Source organism: Apaloderma vittatum, unplaced genomic scaffold, assembly GCF_000703405.1.
Source record: "Apaloderma vittatum isolate BGI_N311 unplaced genomic scaffold, ASM70340v1 scaffold3289, whole genome shotgun sequence".
NCBI lineage: Eukaryota > Metazoa > Chordata > Aves > Trogoniformes > Trogonidae > Apaloderma > Apaloderma vittatum.
The window spans coordinates 22,043-44,215 of NW_009733376.1; the positions used below are offsets into that span (position 1 = coordinate 22,043).

The 22,173-nt window shown below is 46.8% G+C and overlaps 1 protein-coding gene across 1 annotated transcript in view; it reads left to right on the forward strand.

The window, feature by feature from the left end:
- Positions 1 to 290: 290 nt before the first annotated feature.
- LOC104278769 (glutamate receptor-interacting protein 2-like) overlaps positions 291 to 22,173 on the forward strand; it is a 58,318-nt gene continuing 36,435 nt past the window's right edge. The window contains exons 1-11 of the mRNA XM_009875851.1: positions 291 to 330; positions 3,499 to 3,634; positions 4,446 to 4,591; positions 7,390 to 7,476; positions 7,758 to 7,833; positions 8,369 to 8,514; positions 14,158 to 14,305; positions 14,936 to 15,105; positions 19,030 to 19,155; positions 19,982 to 20,134; positions 20,358 to 20,601. Coding sequence (XP_009874153.1) covers positions 291 to 330; positions 3,499 to 3,634; positions 4,446 to 4,591; positions 7,390 to 7,476; positions 7,758 to 7,833; positions 8,369 to 8,514; positions 14,158 to 14,305; positions 14,936 to 15,105; positions 19,030 to 19,155; positions 19,982 to 20,134; positions 20,358 to 20,601 — 1,472 coding nt within the window. The remainder of the gene's footprint in view (positions 331 to 3,498; positions 3,635 to 4,445; positions 4,592 to 7,389; positions 7,477 to 7,757; positions 7,834 to 8,368; positions 8,515 to 14,157; positions 14,306 to 14,935; positions 15,106 to 19,029; positions 19,156 to 19,981; positions 20,135 to 20,357; positions 20,602 to 22,173) is intronic.

Sequence of the window (22,173 nt, forward strand, 5' to 3'; positions counted from 1 at the left end):
TTAGCTCCAAGAGGAATAAATCAGATAATGTTGCCTTCTTGGTTTTTTCCCCTCTCTCTCTAAAAACCAAGACAGCCCACACAGCAGAGTGCAAAACAAGGGCTGGTCATGATTTTTCTTGCCTATGTTCTGTGTTACAGATGTGATCCCAATTCCAGTGTTATCAGGACAGACTTTTTAAAGTGCTCTGGTTCTGTTGTTGGTTGCTTTTGGTACTAACTTCAGCTTCTGTGTTTGCTCTGCTCACAGACGATGGCCCTTACTCGAAGGGGAGCAAGGACTCTGGTGGGATGGACGCAGCCCTGGTCTCCAGAAGGCAAAGCATCCCAGGTAAAGGAGTGGTGATCAGCTCCTGCTCTAAAACTTCGGGGCATCCATTACGCTTTACCTGGCTACCCCTAAAATGGGTAAAGAAAATGCAAGGCACTCATTTTGGCACATCTCTCAGCAAGGCTTACTCTGGAGGGCAGAAATGGATTGTGGTAACTGGTCTCAGTGGTATGTTACTGGTGCGATCACAGTCTGGCATGGAGCTGTTGATGGTGGTTACAGGTTGCTGGGAGAGAACTGGTTCCTGCCCTGATCTGACAACCACAAAGAAGAAAACAGCAGCAAAGGAGAGAGGGAAGAAGTGCTGCCACATCTGAGCTTGCTGGGTGGGGAGGGAGGCTGGCAGTGTCTGGCAAGCTTCGTATTTCCCACGTGTGACTAAGTTTATTTTGATATTTAGTCAGTCACAGCAGACTTTTGTGTGAGATAAACCTGAAACAGCTCTGGGGGCTGGTAGTACGGTTCCCTCTGTTGGTGCTGGGCTTTGCCTGCCAGTAGCACGCCACCTGGTTTGGATGGGCTGCTCTGGACAGCTTGTCTCCTTCCTAATAAAGCCCAGGGCTTGGTTTTGACTTCTGACCGTTAATAACCCAGTCATAGGTTTGGTTTAGTGTGTGCTAAGGGATGCGGAGGAAACAGAGCCCTTTTGCTATTGCTTTATCATTCAGCAATTTTTCTAGGGGATGTTCTGCATCCTCTGCAGCTTCTGCAAAATGTTGCCGCTGTACCGCAGCGCTGATGGAGAGAGGCTGACTGCCCGCTCATGAGAGACAGTATGTCCAGCTCAAGGCATCATGATGCGGAGGTCAAAATTCAGGTGTGCTCTTCCTGCTCTGGGATGCTTTTGAGCAGCAAAATCCAAGCATACATGCCAATAGAAGAAATCCAAGACTACTCGCTTAAAAATGATGTCTTGAAGGACCAGATCCTCCTTAGCAGTTCACTTTTACATCTGTGTGTGTCTGTGATAGCAGCAGTAGATTTATAGAGGCATTGGTCAAAATCCCTTGATAGATTGATCTCAGGGACTTGCCATTTTTTCAGAGCAGTGATTTCTCCTTGAACCCATAACAATGAGTAATTGCACTCTGGGAGTTCTCATTTTAAACACTTATCAAGGATCAAAATTAAACCCTATTGAAGAGCTAATAATCTGCCCTTGCAGCACCATCTGTGTTGATCATGTCTGTAGTTGAGAGGAAATTTGCAGGGTAGTGCCGGATGGTGTTCCTTCCAGCACGGCAGGGAGCGCCCACAAAGTTTCTGGCAGCCCCTGGGATCCTGGGCTGGTGAATTGAAAACTAAGTTACTGTAGTTGGCAAGGGATAAAAGCTGCGTTTAAAGAGCAGAAGCATTATGGACCTGATGTTTTACAACGAGCTGCCAGTGCCATCTTAAATGGGTGCCCAGCAGTGCCTAAACACCTTCCAGACTGGCACTAGATTGCAAAGAGGTTCCCTGCTTGTGTTAATCAAGTGCACAGATTATTCCAGGAAGTGCTTTACAAAGCAGATAGTCCATGGCAGGGCTCAATGTAAGGTGCAATTTCTGGTGTCATGGTGGCCTTATAGAAGGAGCAAAGTGCTGGCGACGAGACACCACAGTGCCAAATGACACTGTGTTTTTTCTCATTAAAAGAGGATGGAAGGGGGAAGCTCTGCACTAGCATGGATATTTTGTGAACATGTGTTATTTAAGAGACGTTGCCTTGCTCTGGAAAGCATAGTGTTCAAGAAATTTCAAATATTGCCTCTCCAAATAGAGTATCTCATTTAAACGTGGTGGGTTTTGTTGTGCATGGATTTCTGTCCACAGCTGTGGCGCTGCTGTTTAGCGTGTGCTGCCAATGCCCATCCCCACCTTCTTCTGCACAATCTTGGCAAAAAAAAAAAACTTGGCAAAAGGTGCTCTTGTATGAGGGAGACTGTTTTTCTCCTGTAAAATTATGGGAGATTTTAGTATGCTGGAGATAGTGGAGGTGAATGGATCATGTTGTAGATAAATTCTGCAAAAGCTTCTTAGAGGAGGCTCTGGCAAGGCATGAAAGTCATCTGATTTGCCCCAGGGCTAGTCCTCCTTTGAGCAAAGAGTGCGAGTGCTGTCACATGGATTAATGTGGAGCTGCCTTTTGCCAAGTTCACAGAGCTCTTGGTCTTTCCTCAGGCCAGTACTGGCTTTCCTGCTCACTCCCCTCCTCCATGTCAAATCCAGAACTTGGAATAGTTTAAGGACCCTGTTTTTGTAAAACTCAGACATAAGCTGTAATGAGATCAAAGCTGGCATCGGGTCAGGCTTGTATATAGGTGGTGGACAAAAAAGAACGTCACCTTGGACTAAAGGAAGGTCAAGTGTATGCTGCCTGCAGCACACAGAAGCAGTGCTAGTGCAGCAGGCATGGGGTGTGCATCCCCTAACTCTGACTCTGCCGTACTTATTATGGCGGGCAGCGCTTGTGGAACCACCTATGTTTAAAAGTGACTCGTGTCTTCCGTTCTAGGTGTAGGTGGGGTGGGTAATAGGGAGGAAATTTGACTTAGACCGCGTGCAGATGGGTGGGGAAACTGCTACGAATGAGCGAAGGTCATGCCTTCCTCTCCTTCCCTTGCTGTGATGGCAGGATCCCAACCTTCTCCACGTTACGTTCTTTATCTCCCAGCTCTTCTCATGATATTTTTTGAATCATGGTATTTTAAGAGCCACCCTGTTCTGTCCATCCAGGCAGCTACTGCAAGTCCACAGCAACCTACTTGGTAACTGTGACTGCCTGACACGCAGCTTTCCTAACACCCACTCTGCTCCATATCAAACGTCATTCCTGAGGTAGTGTCCCCAGACCACTGCCCAGATCCCATCACCTTGATTTTGAGTACTTCTGCTGCCTCCAGCACTTTGAAACAGAAAAGTTTTTATCCTCTCACAAGCCCTCACTCCTCTGCCTTGTCCTTCTTGGTCTTGTCTGAAAGACCTTCATGCAAAAGCTTTCCCTGCACGGCTGTGGGTCCATGCAGCGCGCACTTCTGTTTCGCAGTTTCGTTTTAAATAAATGGAAGCTGACTGTATAAATCCTCTCAGCTCTGCTCACACACCTCCTGTACAAAAGGGGTGTCCTTGGCATTGGGAGCAGCATGCCTTCCACTGAGATGTTTGCCTTTGCTCCTTATCTTTCAGAGGAGTTCAGAGGGGTCACCATTGTGGAGCTGATTAAGAAAGAAGGAAGCACCCTTGGATTAACCATTTCAGGTGGCACAGACAAAGATGGAAAGCCAAGAGTCTCCAATCTGAGGCCAGGAGGACTGGCTGCAAGGTGAGAAGCTGAAATGGGGTGCAGAGAGCACAGTAAAACTGGAGAGGAATGGTTGCATGTTCTAGATAACGAATGAATATGTTTATAATTAAAATAGTTGGCATCTGACTCCCTTTTTCAAGTGTCCCAGAATGCAAAGTTGTTGCTTCAGTAAGTAGAGCTTCTTCTATTTTGAGTTATTTCCCATGCTCTGTGCTTTTCTGCTCTGAAATTTGTGTAGGGATATTTGGGATTCTGTGAAATTAGGCAGCCTTGTCAGGAGAGCTGCATGGTACAATACATCTTGATCAAGCTAAGTGGTTTAATATTGTATCTGTTCTGAATACTGAGTATGTAAGTAACATTATTGGCTCAGAAAAAGAATGGAAGAAAGGCTCCAGGAAGCAGAAAAAGGGAGGGAGTAATTGAACAATTTTGCAGAAAACAGGCAAAAGGATAGATGTTTTCTTTTTTCCTGCTGGATTTTTTTTTTTTCTGACAGCTCTTCGTGTGCTTCCCTTTGACTGATTGCTTTGGATGAATGGGAACTGAGCAACAAAAAGAGAGGTTGTGAACATGTAGACTGTGATTGTTGCTGTATGTACAGATCTGAACGCTTGCCACTGGGGAAAGATAGATGGCTTCGATTGTAGCACTTCCCTCTGATAGCAGGCATGTGCAATCAGGCAGCTAAGATCAGCCTGATGTTGACGGCTTGTTCGGAAAGTCCCCCAGTTACCAAAAGTGTGCGCGGCATGTTCAGGCTGAGCATAGCAGAGACTTTGTGCTACCACTACTTATTTTTTTTTTTTTTCTTCTTCTTTATTTGCAGAAGCGACCAGCTGAACGTTGGGGATTACATCAAGTCGGTGAATGGCATTAACCTGACCAAGCTGCGGCATGACGAGATCATAAGCCTGCTGAAAAACGTGGGCGAAAGGGTCGTGCTGGAAGTAGAGTACGAGCTTCCGCCAGCCGGTGGGTGCCTCTCTGAAACAGCTACTCCCTTCTCTTGGCTGCTTTTTTGTCCTGGGGTACAGATGGGCTTGCTCGTGCCTTAGCCGTCATGGCCAAGGCAGTATCCAGGGGCATTTTCACGTTCTGCCTTCATCTGCTCGCGGCGCCGCGGTGGATGCTGCAGAGCTGTGTGCAGTCGGAGCAGAGTGCTTTTTCCAGCACAGTGGGTGCCTGTTCATGCACACTGGTGAGAGATGGCTGATTAGGTCTGTCTTGCCTCGGAGTGACTCGGTAGCACAGGCCAATCTGCCTCCTGATGCTGCTTCAGCTTGTTTTTCTTTATCCCTTTTGGAGTGTGGCTACAGAAGGTTTTATTCAGTCTTCAGCATGTACGGCCAGATCCTCTTGTCTGAACTGTGGCAAGTGCTGTTATTCCTCAAGATGCTTTGAAAGAAAGCTGAAGCAATTTACTTTCCAGCTGAGGGGCCCTGGCAGAAGCTGGCAAGCCCAACTAGCATTAACAAGGCTCTTGTCCTGACGTGGGAGACTGCGCTCTTGCCCTCATTTGTTTGTTCTGATTAAAACAAATTCCTCGATACACTTTCTTACCACAGTCTTTGCATTGTGAAAATAATCTTCCTGGTTATTACTCATTCCCTTACCCAGATCAATCAGAAGATGATCGGGCAGAAGGAATAGAACAACTGAAAATAAGATGACAGGAAAAACAAAACTAATGAAATCTAAACATTTTGACCCAGATAGGAAGCTATCTTACATTTCATAGCTTTACTGTAGCTGCTGCCTTTACATGGGAAGTATTAAATATATAAATGACCATCTAAAGCCTCAAGAACAACAAAAAATAAAATCTGAATTAGCTGAATCTCTGTCTGTCATCCTCTTCGGTTGTGCTGTAAACCTTAGTCAGCTTTTGCATACAACCCTAGTAAACCTGGAGCTCAAGTTTTCATGTTCTCGTGCTCACTAGAGATGACAAGTCTTAACCTTTCTCCTTAGCCATGAGCCTGGCTATCAGGAATCTGATAAGCTGTACTTACCGGCTAAGGAGCAGTGCCAGTGCTACATGGCTCAATCAATAGCAGCGATGAAAATGTCCCCACCTCTGAAACAGCAGGAAGAGCATGCTGAAATAGTGACTTCTCTTCAGTGAGATTATTGATGCTGTTTATGACTAATCCAAACAAAGAGACACTGCAAAGTACAGGGAATTTTCAAGTATTGCCTTGCTCCAGCTCATTGTGGGCTTTTATCTGCGGTGAGGGTTTGTAACTGTTGGGTGCGCCCTCCTCTCTCTCGCTCCCTTTCTTTCCCTGGGCAAAGAGCAGAAATGCAGAGTATTTCAATCGCTTGTGCCTGTGGGTTTGGATTTTTCTCCCCACTCTGTAATTTCCTGCTTTGAAAGAGACCTTGCAAGTCCAAGTCTGGTTTTCAGGCCACTGTGTTGTATCATCTCTTTCATAAATAAACCAAGTCCTGCTTTAACACTAGCTTAGGTTTTCCTGCTCCCCACTGATCTTATGAAAGGCTGTTGCAGAGCTTCATGCTTGGATGCTTAGGACAGAAATTGGATGGTTTCCGAACTCCTTTGTGGATGCTTTATACCCTTTTCTTGGTGTGTGAGTGTCACCCCTTATCTGGGAGCCTTCCTGTGTCCTGAGCTTTTCCCTTCTGGAATATTTCCAGGCCGTGTCCTCGTTGCAGCCTGTGCACAGCTGGAGCAAAGCGGCTGTGTGGGGGACAATGTTTTGAGAGTTTATTTGGCCCTGCTGCAGCCTGGTCCCTAGGGCTACCTGCCTGCAAGGCAGTACCATGCCTGTGCTCTACATCTTTTTCATTAGTTTAGCCCGAATTTGCGTGCAGGTGGTAAGCCCTCAGGGTGCTTGGCAGTGAGGACCGGCGTGGCTGCTGAGGACAGGGAGGAGAGTTTGCTCCAAAAGCACCCTCATGAGCCAAGGGGACATGCTGGCGAGGACATGCCTAGAGGAGCCTTCAGCTCCACTTTGCCTGGTTGAAGTCAAGCTCTTGGTCTTTTTTTCTGATTATCGTTGTGGCCATTCATTGCGCTTGGTTTGAAGATCAGGAATTGATCTTTTTGGAGTGGACCAGACTGAAATATGCCATGTGCAGTTCTGAATGGAGAAGGCTGGGAAATTTTCCCATATTCACTGCAGTAGTTCAATAAATCACTGAATAACAGGGGGATGGTAAGGGACGGGAACAGTTTCTTTCTTTTTCTCTTTACTTTTGTACATTAAATAGAACTGTATATTTAACATAAAATTACTGAATTGCCCCTAGGATCAGTTTAAAGGATTCACTTAATCTTTTTTAAAGTCAAAATATGAAAAGTAAGGAAAAAAAAAACCCTCAACCTTTTGCACTGAGGATTTTGGATTTTCATTTTCTTTAAGGTCAGCTGGTGCCTTGATTCCTTACACTGCTACTGGTTTTTTTTAATAAGTTTCCATCTGTGGCAGAAGCTTCTGGCTTTTCAGTAATGCTGAATGCATTAAAACCAGTTGATAAATGAGGTGGTTTTACTTGAATGTCAGAGTATTAACCAAAATAAATTTGAGGGGAGATGCACAGCAGTGAGCTGGTGAAATCATCCTAAAACATGAAGCTTGACTCTGACAAAGGTTCACACATCCAGGTTGAGGTATTTTTGCCTCCAAACAGGGAAGAGGCAATATGGGTGTTGGACAGTGCTGCTTGGATGAGTTTTGGCATTATTTTGCAGGGTGGCATAGGAAAGATTTGTCTGAGGGTAACTGAGTCTTCCTCTCTTCCTTCAGTGCCAGAGAGCAGTGCTGGCATCATTCCCAAGACCATCGAGGTGTCCCTCTACAAGGAAGGCAACAGCTTTGGCTTCGTGCTGAGAGGTTAGTAGCTTCTCCAGTGAAAAACATAAAAAGAACAGCTACTGGCAGAGGTGATTTGGGAAGAGGAAAGTAGGAAAATGAATGTCAAACCTCAGCTGAGAAGTAAAAGTGTGTCCTGGAGAGTATCCTGTGCAGCCTTGAAGGACTACCGGCTGCCTAATCCAGGGTAGTCTTTTTTTCTTCCAGGCTGTCAGCTCTTATGTGATAAATGTCTTTCCTTTCTCAGCACTCTCAGATTTTCAAACCTCCAGTGTCTTACAGCTTTCCCTGTTTGATTACAGGGGGAGCCCATGAAGACTGGCACAAGTCCAGACCGCTGGTGCTCACCTACGTGAGGCCGGGTGGTCCAGCAGACAGGTAATGCTCCTCTTGCACCTCCAACAGACCAGCAGCTCTTGCCGGGCTCCTGGGCCTGTGTCCTTGTCCTCCTTACTGGTCTCTCCCCAACGCTTCTCATGCTGGGGGTGTAGAACAGCACAGTGAGGGTGTGGGACCAGTGGTGTATGGGGAGGATGGGTCCTGGGGCTCATAGTCTGACCCATGGGTAGATGTTGTAGTTATAAGCAGAAACTCCTCTTCCAGAGACAGCCGCTTAATTAACCCTGTGCAGATGAATAGCTCATGCTGTATTAGAAAGCAAGAGGCAGTCTATCCATTCTCATGCCGCTAATTTAATGTGATGCACCTGGTACTATAAATAACCCAAACTACTGTCCCAAGGAATGTTCAGTTCCTACAGGATCAAAGTAATTGACTATATATATACAGAAATACACAAAATATTTATACAATATATATGTATAGAAATACAGAAAATATACAGAAAATATATCTAGATGTAAGTAAATACATACACACACAAAAAAACCCTTTTGCCTGTGGCTTCCTACAGGGAAGGGTCCCTGAAAATTGGGGACAGGCTGCTGAGCGTTGATGGGATCCCTCTGCACAGCATGACCCACGCTGATGCCCTCAACATCCTGCGGCAGTGCAGCCAGGAGGCACTCTTCCAGATCGAGTATGATGTGACCATCATGGGTAAGGGCAAGGTGGTTGTGGTGGCATTTTCTCTGACTGCCTGGAAGGTATCTGAGAGCAGACACAGTAACTGGGATACTCATTTCCAGTGGAAAAACTGCTGAGCAGTGTGCTGCCAACATGGGTGTAGGGTGTAGAGCACAAAGCTGGCTGGGCTGCATGCATCTGAAATACCCTTGTGCCGTGATGTGCCTTGATGGGAATGATGACTGGTTTTAAAGGAGAGGAAAAAGGTTTTCTAATGTAGGCAAAGAAGGCATAGGAGAAGTCAGGAGTTAAAGGGGGCTCTGCCAGCATTGCAAACCCTGCTGTTCGGTGTGTGAGGGGAGTGAGCTGCAAGCAGGCAGAGACTTGATGTGGCTGCGGCTTCAGTTCTGAAATGTGACCTTGCTTAATTCTGGAGCTATTCCCTTTCTTAGAAACATTAGTTCAGATCTGCTCCTGAAATAAATGAGGGGTGATCAACTGATTGACCCCAAATAAGACAGAATTTACTGAAGGACAGAGAATGGATATTTCTAAAAAGTGTTCTTCACAGTAGATATTAAGTTTGAGAGTTTGGAGGGTTGGTGTCTTTTTTTTTTTTTTCATTTGATTTTCTGTTTCAAGCCTTGGGAAAGGGTTTATTATTAGCTACTGTAAAGTCATTTTGAGCTGGCTTTGAGACACACAGCTGTTACTGCAAGAGGCGACATTAATGAGTTTAAGGTTACCACAGAGTCTGAAGCTGTGTGGTTCTGGAAGCTCGTTGAGCTATACATTAGAGTTTGATGTTGCTTATACGTCTCCAGAGGGGGTTCTGCCTTTACTTGAAGCCACAAGCTGGACTAGATTGGAGCCTTCTCCATAGATCTCACAAACCAGTTCAACACGTCTGAGCTTAGGATCCAGTGAGGAGCTGGAGCCTGTGATACCATGTCAGTGAGGTGGGAGATAAAACATATCTGCAGCTGAGAGTTTGATACCACACCAACCCCAAGGAAAGCGAGCTGAGAACACCAGCACTCACTCCATGCAATGCGCAAGAAGGCTGCATCAGGATAAGGGAGCTACTTGTGCCAGCCCTGAGGGCTTTCTGCTTCCTTTTAAGACTCCCTCCCCCAAGCTTTCCCCCTTCCTTTCAGCAGAAGCTCCACAAGCGTGGCCATACGGGATCTCCCCTGGGGAGGAGGCTGCCAGGATCTGGGCAGCACCGTGCCACGCAGACCTGGGCTCTGTTGGGAGAGCTGGAAGGAAAATCCAATGCATTGGCAGTTGGCTGCATGCTGCCCTCCTTCCGCCACGTGACAGGAGCAGCTTCTCTTTAGAAATTTGCTGGTATTTGTGAAAAAGAGGAAATACTTAAATGAGGGAAATCAGAAACTACCTGAACCCTATTTTCTGCCTTTCTGTATGATTGTGATTGTGGTAACTCTGCAGCGGTTGGTAAGGGTTGTCTATTCCGCTTCTCGCAGGCTGGCTGGGCTGGCAGCCCTGCCCGGGGAGGGGGCAGGCAGAGAGGAGGAGGGATTTTGCACAGAGCTGTCAAGTCTGAACAGTAGCAAACAATTAATGGTGCGTGGGAAATGGGCTTTTTTTGGATTTTGTTGTTTCTACAGTCCCCTGGTGCCTATGCTGCAGCAAGTTGATTGTTTTAAAACCTGACTTGAAGCAAAAATAGCCTTGAAGGTGTCTTGGTATTTCTTCTTGAGTAACCCTCCCACCTAGAACTGTTAGGGTTGAGTGAACACAGAGCGATGGCAGAGTTTTATGCAGTGTTTCTCCATCTTGCATTGCTGTACTCTGGACCACAACCAAGATCTAAACCCATCCCTTTTCTTAGATAATTTCTGCATAGAGAGTGCTTCTCCCCAGCACTGTAAAGGGATATGCTCTCCCTGCTTTCTTTTAAGAAAAGGTGATGCAAAATGTGTAGCTTAAAATGATTTCTGCAGACAGTTGCCAGACAACAGCTAATAATTGCAATGAGAGATGAGTGCATCATCCCCAAATCACAACGGTTACAGAGATTGTCTTTACCAGCCACAGGAGGATGATGAGGGAAGGGAAGAGCAGGTGCTGGAAGTAGTGTAGGGATGTTATTAGCCTGAAGGCAGCACTTTTAGTTCCCATTTGGAAAACTTGGTGAAGGGGCTGAGGGGACATGTGACGGCATGGTTTGCTTGATTCAATGTAAGAGGTGGGGACATCGCCATGAAGTGGTGCTTGGCCTGTTCATCCCCAGGGAAAATAGAGGTTTTTTACTTTGTGCTCATTCACTGATCCAGCTGTACATGAGGACTCACCCTTGAAGAGAGAAAGTTTTTTTTCTGCATCTGTCCTTGGTGAGAGACCAAGGCTGCTGTGGGGGAGTGTTGAATCATGGTGTTCCCCAGCTGGCTGTGTGGCTTCCCAGCCAAAATCGCATGCTGAGGATGAGCTGCATGGGACCACCCCCACTCCAGGTGCGAGGGCTGCAGCGCCTTTTTGCCGTCGCCACCGAGCATCCCCTGGCTGTCGGACTTTCATGAGGGAGACCAGCGCAGGATGGGGCTGCAGCAGGCTTTTAACCAAATTAGATGAGATTTCTCAAGGCCACCAAAGGAATTAAATTAATCTGCCATTTCCATTTAAAAGGAGTGCAAACAGGGCATGCACCTCTCTTGGGCTTCAGGAAAATCTCTGCCCTTTGCTGATGCCAGATAAACGTTGCAATGAACAGATGTTTTCCCCTGGTAACACTCTACTGAATGGCCCTTTAAGAAAGGGGAGGGGAAGAGAAAAACACCTCAAAACAAAACAAATAAACTAATCGGCTGGAGACTGGTGGCATTTGAACAGCTTCTCTGTATATAAGCTGTGTGTGCCATGGCACGAGGTACTGCACTGCAAGCTTTTAGGGTTGACTCATGCAGGGGGGAAGCTCTCTGCCAGAGATGATAACTGAGCAAAGCAATTTGCTGTGTCCTCCTCTCCCTTCCTCTGGCTGCCCTTCTGTCCATTCGTTTTTAGGCTGGAGATTTTTAGTCCTGTGAGGCTCTCCTGCTGATGGAACTAGAGGGCTGGTAGTGTCCCATAGACAGGTGACCGCTGGGTGTTCGCAGAATGGTGGCAGGGGGTGGTACCTGAAGAGGGTCCATGAAGTCAGATGCCTCCATGTGTCCATGAAGCTGAAGGGATCATGAGCCGCTGGGCTGTATTAGGGTGCGAGTGGCTCCCTGGTTTGGTTATTCTAGGAGACTTTGAGTTATTTGGTTTGTATTTATAAGGGGGTACCTTTTCCCTTTCCATTTTTCCTTTTTTCCTTTTACGTTCTCTTCCACAAAGCGCACTACAGCAGGGTAAAAGTCATCCCTACCAGCACACCTCACTTACTCCCTGGGCAAGTGCTTGTAACACTTCCCAACCTGGTTACAGGAGCCATTCCTCATTAGGCGGTGGAGCAAAGCCACATGAGGCTCAAGGAAACCTAATGCAAGAAGGAAAAACCCCACAGTATTGCCTCCAGAATAAGCTTCTCAGGAGAAGGATCTTTTACAAAACACCTGCCAACCCCCAGCTTTGAGCAATGGGGTAGCCAGCTCTCCTGTACCTTCCGCAGTGAGGTGTCAGACTACATGGAGTAGACTCTGTTTCCCTTGTATCTTTTTTTTTTAATTTTTAAATTGGCTTGGGTGTAATAGCTCCATGTTAATCACACCTCACAAGTATTGCTAAATTGAGACTCCTGACCTTTGATTTGAGCTAAATCTTTCCCTCGAATAATTAATAGCAACTTGGCTGGTATTGCCTCAACAAACTCCTCTGAAAAATGGATTTGGAGCAATTCTCATCTGTGCCGCTGGAAATGGGAATTAAAAGGGATGATGGTGTGGCCCATGCTGTGTGTGGTGGGAGGAAGGACCATGGGCTGGAGGCGAGACTGGGATTTCCTATGGTCTTATTGACAGCCCAGGCCCTGGCGTGGAAATAGGTACCCAAAGCTTGCTCTTCTCACTATTGTGCTGAGGTGGCCCTGGAAACCACTTGGCAAAGCCAAAAAGCTTGGAAGCTGGGTAAAATCAAGAAGAGTAGGTATTTTCCTTGCAAAGAAAGGTCTACCACTCCAGCAAGTTTTTTTTCATGATTTTTTTCACATCTCCTTCCCTTCAGTCATATCCCTTTTCGGAGCATATGTGCTGGACATGCGTGAGCTGCAAAACCAACATATAACTGGTGTTTGCTCTTGGAAGAGATCCTCAGTCTCTTGGTGCTTCCTTTGCTAACGGAGGCTTAAGTGCACCTTCTGCAGGCTTTACCTGGATGGTTTGTACATCTTTTGATTGAACTGGGACTGTGCTTTTCACCAGGGCCTGCAGATCTCCCCAGTCCTTTTCAACAGAGAATAAACAGGGTTTTGTTCGAAGCCTGCATAACCTTTAGCATGGCTTGTTCCTCCTCACTGATCCCCAGGGTAAATTTCCAAGGGAAATTTTTATCTCCAGAGACTCAGCGTCTTCAACAAATCTCAGGAAAGACCTCGCTGCAGCTTAGCTTCTGGGATCTGCGTTAACGCTCCCAGTTATCAGAGAGCAAGAATGAGCCATGCATCAAGTTTTGGAGCCAAATAGCATCAGCATTTTTAGTGGAGCATAGCTTTGGAAGAGAAAAGCCTTACTATGAATAATTAAGGGCTGAGGGAGCATCAAGCTCTCAGAGGAATCTGCTGGCCTTTCCTTCAAAGTGGATGGCTGGCTTTCCATGAAGTGCCTTTGGGGAGGGGTCAGACATGGAGTGCTGGTTATAGGATGTCTGGTGGTGATAACGCGTTCATGAATCCAGCCTCTTTATGCTGGCTTTAGGTAATCTGGAAGCAAATGTGTATAACAGAGGTGGAGGGAATTTCTGTCTAATCAGCCAGAAGACACAGGCTTTCTTTTTCCTCCCCCTTCCTCAGAAGAGATGAATAGGTATGGGGCAGGCTTATGCCAACAGATGCAATTTTGTAGGAGTTCCACAGCCTCACTTAGAGCTTCTATGAAGCTTATTGCAGAAATGCATCTTTTAAACATGAGTTACCCCTGTACTGTCTGATGGGAAAGCGGAGGCTTTTGTAAGCATGTCGATAGGTAGTGCTGTGTCTCTGCTCCCACGGTCGCACTGGAGGAGCATTTGGGATGATATTTCAAAGCTGGTACTGAAGCACACAGGGGCTGACTGGCTTGTGTGCTGGTCATCAGCCTGCAAGACTTCTGAGTACTTCAGAAAGTGCGATCCTGTTTCTTTATGCCTTTTCTTTTTTGTTTGGGAAGAAGCCTGTAACAGTGATCTCCTTCTGATCTTCCTTTTTAGTGTTTTTAGTACAGTTGATGTGACTACTGCACAGCCTTTGAACAACTTCTTTCTGGATCTACTATTTAACCCCAAGAAAAGAGGCAGGGCAGTTGCTTTCATGAGTGAATTATTGTAGTATCTCTTTATTTCATTATTATATATATGGTTCATGTAGAAGCAATTTTGCTTCTTTGCTTTTTTGTTACGTTACCATGTGATACAGACTGTAGGAAGTTCAAACTACAAGTTTGCTGGTACATATGGCAAGTCAGGACTATTCGTCCATCCTCTGCGTTTAGAAATGGAAAAGGCTGTATGATAAGTGTCTTCAGATGCTCTCTTGTTTTGCAGATACTGTAGCAAATGCTTCAGGTCCTTTACTAGTTGAAATAGCAAAAACTCCGGGGTCTACGCTAGGAATCACACTGACAACAACCACACACCGGAACAAGCAGGTTATTGTCATCGACAAGATCAAGCCAGCCAGCGTGGTGGACAGGTACAGAGCTGAACAGGCTGCTCCTAGCTCTGCTTTTCCTTTCCCTGCTGTTTTTTTTATCCCTCTGTTAGTTGTATACTACTCTTCCCTGCCTCACCTTGAAAGGGTCGTGTCCACATGTTCTTAGCAGTAAACATGCTAAAAATATATGACCCAATGCCAGTGGACACTCCTCACCGGGAATGAAAGTAACTCAGTGCATGTGAAAGCTGAGCTCTGGTTTGAAAACTTTGGATCTGACTGCCACAGAGCTGTGGAATGACAAAAGCCTATTCTGGAAACTCTTGGCTAGAGCCTTTTCCTGATGGGCAAGTCAGCTAGTCACATTAACCATGCTGCTGGGTGAGCCCTCATCCAGATCAGCTATGAGTGGACACTATTAAAAACTTAAAAAGATCTTTCCCAAGCCACCAGCAGCACTGACTCAAACATGAACCGTCTTGGTTGATACTCTGGGCATCATTTGAACCTGAGGTTCAAATTGAAAGTAAAAAATTGAGATATGAAAAAAAAAAATCATGCTAATTCTCACAATAATTCACAACTGGATTGTGTATTGTCTGCTCCCAACTGTAAGGACGTGGGTTTTGGCTGTGTCTATAATTACGTCTCTTGCTATTTCCCTTGCAGATGTGGTGCGTTGCATGTTGGCGACCATATTCTCTCCATAGATGGCACAAGCACAGAGCACTGCTCCTTATTAGAGGCAACTCAGCTTTTAGCTGCCACTTCAGAAAACGTCAAGCTAGAGATATTACCTGTTCACCAAAGCAGACTGCCTTTGAAGCCTCCAGAAACAGGTGTGTCCTCTGTGCAAAAACTGTGACCACCCTCCACATTCACTTGAGGTCACTACTGGAGTTATTGTTGCTTTTGAATGCTGACAACAGCCTCCAAAGAGAGACATCTGTGGAGGGAAATAAAAAAAAAAATGTTTTGATGAAATGCATGTGATTAGATGGTGTTCTTCAAGGATGTGAATAGGGAAAAAAAAGGTAACATCTGTGTTTGAATGGGGAAATTGGAGCTGGGAATCCCAGGATTTTGCAGTTCTGAGTGCTGTGCAAGCTGCTTCTTTAGTATCTCAGAAAAGACACTTTAATGGAGAGAGAGGAAAACAACCTTGGGGCTGGCAAATGTATTTCCAAGCTCAGTTTTCATTTGCTGATGCCCGGTAAGGCTTTGTATAGGACATGTCAGTAACTAGTTAGGGTCCTTCTGGACTTCTGTAGGAAACAAAGCTGTGACGTGAGTGTTCATGTTCCAGACCAGACTCTTTGATAGGCAGCTGTGTCTGAGCGACAGAGGTAGAGTCAGTGCGTCTGGAGCTGCTGCTTTCCACTCCCCCCCCGAAAGAAATGCTAGCTCCACTGAAATCAAGCCCAAAATGCCTGTAAACCCCATTAGGAATTCACCCTGATGAGCATCCTTGCTGCTCACCTTTAGTTTCTCCTTCCATGTGAGAGGCTGACTTAGGCTTTTATATAAATTTCATTGTGAACATAACCTGAGTACTAGTAAATTTGTTGCAACTCCTGCCTGCTGTTTTGTTACAGTCAATACTGGTGGTCTTTTAATTGGAGTGTTCAGCGTGACTGTTCAGTACCAGCCCCTTCTGCAACCATTTCTAATCACTTGTCTCTTTAGGACATGCATTTTAATAATACTGGTGCACAGTAGCCTGGGCAAAGCTCTTCTTTCTGTTCCCTTCTAGGGTGGTTTGGGGAAAGTAGGAAAATATCTGTGTTGTCTTCTTTAACACCATGCAGTGAAACATAAAATGTAATATCTCCATGTCTAGAAATAACTCTCTTATGTGTCCAGTCCAATTTATGCAGAATTAAAGCAGTTTAACAAAGAGGATGGATGACTTGACCTTTGTGCCCAAGAAAAATGGAAAGCTATAATCGTTATTTGACGGCTGTTAAAGTGAACTGTTCTCCTCCTTCCATTAGTGCCCTGGTCCCAATCTTCTTTCAGAATATATGCATTCAGCAGCACCTCAGGAGAAGGAAGATCTGTGGAAGGACAGCTTGATGTGTTCAGAGCCCTTTTACCCAAACCTCTGTACATCCAATCAGTTTTCTGGACACAAACTTGGGAGAATAATTGCAATACATGAATATGGAAAATAAGGGATATAATGATTGTTTCTGCTTTTAATTAAAGTCTTTAACATGCAAAGGATTGTGGGGAAGGATGCTCTTCATCCACATGACTGCTGGGAGGCACAGGTGTGTGGTTGGAGACCAGTGCTTGAGCTTGAACCTTCACTAGTGCTGATGGAGGGTGGTGAGGACAAGAAGGAGTGTGTTTTGGGCCAGAGAGGCAGCTCAGGAAGCAGCACTCCTCAGGGGTGTAACCAGCTGTGGCATCACACAGCCCATGGTGAGCAGCCAAGGAACTGCGCTGGAGTCCTGCATCTGGACCTTCTGCTCCAGACTCAGAGTGCCATCTTCACAGGCTGCTTTTTGGGAGTTTAGGGAGGCAAACAGGTGCAATAAGGAAAAAATGGTCTCTGCAAAAAAACCTTGTTGTGGTAGGCAAGACAGTGAAGCCCAGGGAAAGCAGCTGAGGAGGGGAGACCGTACAGACATCCCTATTGAGCACTTGCGTTACTTAGTCCTTCCAGTGTGTGCCTGCATGGGGTGTGTCATTATATTTTTTTTAAAAGTGGCTTCTCGTGCAATCAAAATCCGGTTATTGAGGAGGTGGAGAAGGATCTGAAGCTGCAGGGGCCATGCAAGGATATGGTCTAATGCTGAAGCAGAGGATTTGTCAAACTGAGTTTGCTTTCTCTGTGGCTCTGGGGGCATTTGGAGAGTTTGTGGGAGAATTAAGTCCTGCTCACAAGATCAACAGGAGCAGGTGGTGCCCAGAGGCGGTGCTGGGATGGATGGATCTCCTCAGGCAGGGATGATGTGTGAAAGCTTGGGGAAGGCTGCTGCAGGTTTTTGTCACAGAATTGTTCAAAATATCTTCACTTCCCCAATGCACTGACAGCCAAGTTACAAAGGCACTTTTTTCTGTTGTCGGATGTAAGCTAAGAATTTATAGACAAATGGGAGAATTTTAATTACTATAAATGGATTAAATTATTTTGTGTAGATGCCTGTAAGCTCTGTCCCTCATGTTCAAAGTGCTTAATTTTATTAAGAACTTTCCTTTTTGTCTAGATACAGCTACATTTTTATTTTTAAAGTCTGTCTGGCTCTGAATTTACTTCTGAATCCACAAAACCTCGGAGCTGAAAGTATATTTTTAAGAGCTTGATAGACTAAGTGCTAAACTCACTAAATGTTTAGCAAAGACTGTATATAATCACTATATTAGTTGGAAACCCTGACCTAAATGATTCGATGCCTGTGATGCACGCTCACAAAATGGATTTCCACCATTAAAGACACTAACAGATGACCATTAGATGAGATCTCTGGGTGGACTCACTGAATAAACCGAGTCCCTGTCCCAGCTTTGCACCCTCAGAAAGCTCTGACAGTGCCAGCACTGGAGGCATTTCTACCTGCTTGGAGGACACAGAGCCTGGAGGAGATCTCATCCTGGGAAGGCGGTTGCCAGTCAGTGCCAGCGGTTGTGAGGTTAAGGGCTCTGGGATGATGTGTGGCTGTAGCGATGCTCCACCATGGGATGCCTTTCACGCTTAGCTGAATAAAACAGATGATTACAATCTTGCTCGTTAGCCAGCAATTCCTCTTGAAAGAAGATGGATCCAGACAGCATGGTGCAGAGATTCAGGAGAGAGAACCTAGTGGTGTTGGGCAACGAAAAGAAAAGTGATCCTGTGATACCCAGGGGCAAAAGAAGCATCAGAGAGGACAGGAGAGGGACCTGTGCCTGGGGCGGTGTTTGAGACACTTCAGAGGAGACTTGTGGCACTGTGACTTGATGTCGCAAAGTTCCTGAGACAAGAGTTTTCCAGATGATGAATGTCACATTGCAACAGATTTCTGCCAACATATGCTGGGCTGAGGTTAGACTTGAAGCTAAAGCAGTTGAATGCCCTTGAGCAGAGTCTGCCATGTTGATGCCATCTTTTAATTTACTATTTGCCACATTGCTGGCGTCTTTTCCTCTGTCAGTGGCCCTCCGTAATTGCCTTTAGGCAATGGTGTATAAAATCCCTTTTGTTCTGGTGTGCTGGAGGCAGCCCTCTGCTACTCCTCTCTTTCATCCGTATGTGCATTCCTGGCCAAGACCAGCTGCTAAACAACGAAATGCTGAAGCCAAGCAAAGTGCTCAAAGCTGTCCTTGGCATGTGCAGAAGGCGTTGAGCCACGTCCCCGGGAGGGCAGCTCCAGCAGCAAGGTGGGAAACAGCACAAGGAGGTTTCCCCGGTGCTGTCAGATAATGCTGATGGCCTCTGTGGGAAACTTGTGGCTGGGAGAGCTCCTGCATGTCGCACAACAGACTGCAAATGGTAATGACATCTGTGTGCTGCCAACGCGGCTTAGTCAGGCCATTGGCTCAGGAAGTGAAGATTTTTATGGGGAAAGGGTGGATTTCTGCCACTTTGCATCAAGTGTCGTGAGGTTACGTGGGGATGCGTTTTCGCTGCTGGTGCTTGACACACTGTAGTTGGGTCCTGACTTGTTCAGAGCTGGTACGAGACTGTTTTCTACAATCTCCTGGCTTAAGCTTATTACCTTTTTTTTCTCTCACTTCTCCCTGCCTGTGGTGATTTCTGTTCCCCTGGATGCCATCAGTCAAGGTGCAGAAGAGTGACCACCACCACTGCTGGGACCCTTGTGTCAACTACTGTCACACCCACCACCCTGGGCACTGCAAGACACCCACTTGGAACCAGACATCTGGACAGGATTACTGCAAATGTGAGCTTGGCGTGTGGCACTGTCCCCATCACGCTGTTCCCTCCATTTCCTTAATACCCAACTCCATAGCCTGGCTTGTCACTTGTTTTCTCCTTGGTCTCCTGAGTCTGTTTCCACAAGTCCAGTGCTGAGGTACAAAATCAGTGTCTGCAGCCCAGCACACACAGATCTGGTAACTTCAATACAAGCAGTGCGCTGGGCAGACCCATACTCCCATCCTCTTAAGTCCTCACCTCAGTGCTTGGTCTCATATGGCAAAAATGAGTTTCCATGAGATAAGGATGGTATCTCTGGTGATGTGTAGGAATGTGATATGACAATGCATTCAGCTCAGCCCTACTGCCACACAGCACCTTAGCAGCAGGATTATGGCGGCTTCAACCCCTGTAACCCCGCCTCTGGCATGAAGCTGGCTCTGTGCAACCCCAAGTTTCTTGTCTTATGGGGATTAAAATAAGGAGGAAGAAACAGTGCACTGTGTCTGAACTGAGGGAAGCAAACACGGCAGCCCAGTTGCCCAGCGACTCAAGTTCAAGCTGCAGTGTCTCTTTGTATCCATGATGCATTTCTCACCTGGGGGCCTGGATGCTACAGCAACAGGCAGCCCGGTCACTGGAGTCACTGCACGCCAGAGAGCTATGTCCATCTGGAGTCCAAGCCCACTCTCACAGCTCTCCTGGAGCTGTAAGCCCAGGGCAAGGTTCTCGCCTTGTCTTGAGTCCTGGAGCTGGGAAGAAGGAGCTAGTCTGAACCTGTTAGGTGTTTGAGGTGAACCCACTGCTGCCCTTCTCTGTGCATGTCCCTAACACGCTCTGTATTTCCCCAGCTTTGGTGACTGCCAACTTCTCGTCTCCCACCATGAACGCGCAAGGCTTCCCCTGCCAGAATTCTAACACGCTACCTCGCAGTTCTCACCCCATGAGCCCCCGCACCACCATGCTGAGGAGGAGGCAGAAGAAGAAGGAGCACAAGAGCTCACGTAAGAGTGGTGGTGGGCTGGGGCAGGGTTGGACGGGGCATGCGTGTTTGCCTTGCTGTCCTTATTGTTGACTGTTATCTGGGGTAGGATGGCTCATCTCAGCACTGCCAGTGCCTCCCACATCCTCAGTTACTGTCCACACCACTGTCAGACCAAAGTCTGTGACCAGATCTGCTATGCTGACCGTGGCTACCCTGACCTTCTGCCTCTCTCCTCCTCTCAGTGTCGCTGGCCTCCAGCACAGTGGGTCCTGGCGGGCAGATAGTCCACACGGAGACGACAGAGGTGGTGCTCAGGGGAGACCCTTTGAATGGCTTCGGACTTCAGCTCCAGGGAGGCATCTTTGCTACTGAAACCCTGTCTTCCCCACCTCTCGTCCGTTTTATTGAGCCTGACAGCCCGGCAGAGAGGTTAGAGACCTTGCCCTTGGATGCTGATGGTGCTGCTGCTGAACATTTCATGGTTTGGTTTGTTTTCTCTCCTCAGAGGCTCATTTAGATATTTACTATCATCCTTGTAATATCTCCCATTCTTCACTGGGCATGGTTTACTGTCACTGCCATTTCTGCACTCGTCGGCTGACCGCGGCCTCCCTCGCATCCCAGGTGAACGTCTTGGCACCAGGCTGCGGCTGTTCTGGGAGGAGGAGGAAGGGAGCGTGTGTCTGTGTGAGAGTGCCATTCCCATTCCTTTTCTTTGCCTTTATCTTTGAAAATAAAGCTTTTGTCTGGGTACAGAAAGGGGAAAGACCTGAACAAGTGGGCCCAGCAAAGTGTTTTCTGCCTGGTTTCGTTGTAGCAGAGCCCGGCAATATAAATTAGCCTTAAAGCCAAGGTTTTGAACAGCAGAGGAGGGCTCTGGTTGAGGAGCAGGTAGGTGCTGCATTTAAGCACTCTTGCTTTTGGTTCTATAATGGTGGGAAAAGAGCAGAATGCAGTAACTGCTGCGTGTAACCCCCCGGGACAGTGGCAGCAATGATTCCTCTGGTGGGCGAGCCTCAGCTCAGGCGCTCTGGTTGCTCTGGCTAAACTTTTCCCAAACCCTTGCTGGCTGGATTTAAAGTTTGCTTGAGAGCCTGTAGCCTACAATGCTGCTGCCCTCTAGCAAGGCTTTTCCTACTAAACACACGAGGACTATTTAGTAAGAAAAGCCTTGTGCTCTTGTGGAGTGGAAAGGAGAGCTGGTTCCATTAAGCAGATGAAATAGTGAGAGGTGGGTGAGCTGACACTGATGGCTCCATGCTGGTTTCTCTTCCTATCTGTGCTTTCCACTGGTGATCTGTCCTGCCTGGAGGTGCTAGAGGTGCAGTTACGTGGCAGTGCTCAGCACCGGCTGCAGACCCTTCCTAGGGAGCAGAAATCTCCAAGTGTCTTATCAGCATCCACTGATGGTTTAGTGTCCCCATGCCAGCCTGGGAAAACAGCAAGTGAGGAAGTGGTACGGCAGGGAAAGCGTCTAGAGAAGGAAATGCAAGTCCTTGCAGTCTCTGTGTGGTGTCTTCTCCATGTGAGTGATGCAGAGGCAGCGAAGGACATGGGTCCCTGGGACTTGTGTCCATGGGAGGACAGGGACAAGAGGCAGGCACAGGAAAAAGAATTATCCTGAGTGACACAGGTTAAGAGAGTTTTCAAAAAACTTTTATGCCTTTTGTTGGTTTGTATGTTTCCAAATGGAGTTTAAAAAGGGAAATGGTGGCATTTCTGGTTTTTTTATCCTCTATTTCCAGGGTGAATTTGGCTCACGTAGCAAAGCACCAAACTCCTCTTATAAATCATGCAGCAACAAAGCCTGATGTCCCAGGGGAGGAGGGAGATGTGCTGAAGTCCGCCTGGCTTTGCTTTATCCTCTTGCCAAGCCTGGAGCCAAAGCAGAGACTCGCGGTGCAGTCTTGCTTGGCTCTGATGTGTCACACACGCTGCTCTCCCTTTCGGCTGCCCACCCAGCAGGATTTGCGCTCTCCTGGCTGCTGCCTTCTGTTTTCTGGTGACAGGGAGCAATCCTCTCTGTGTTTGCAGCCCAGATTTGATTTGGGGATTAAA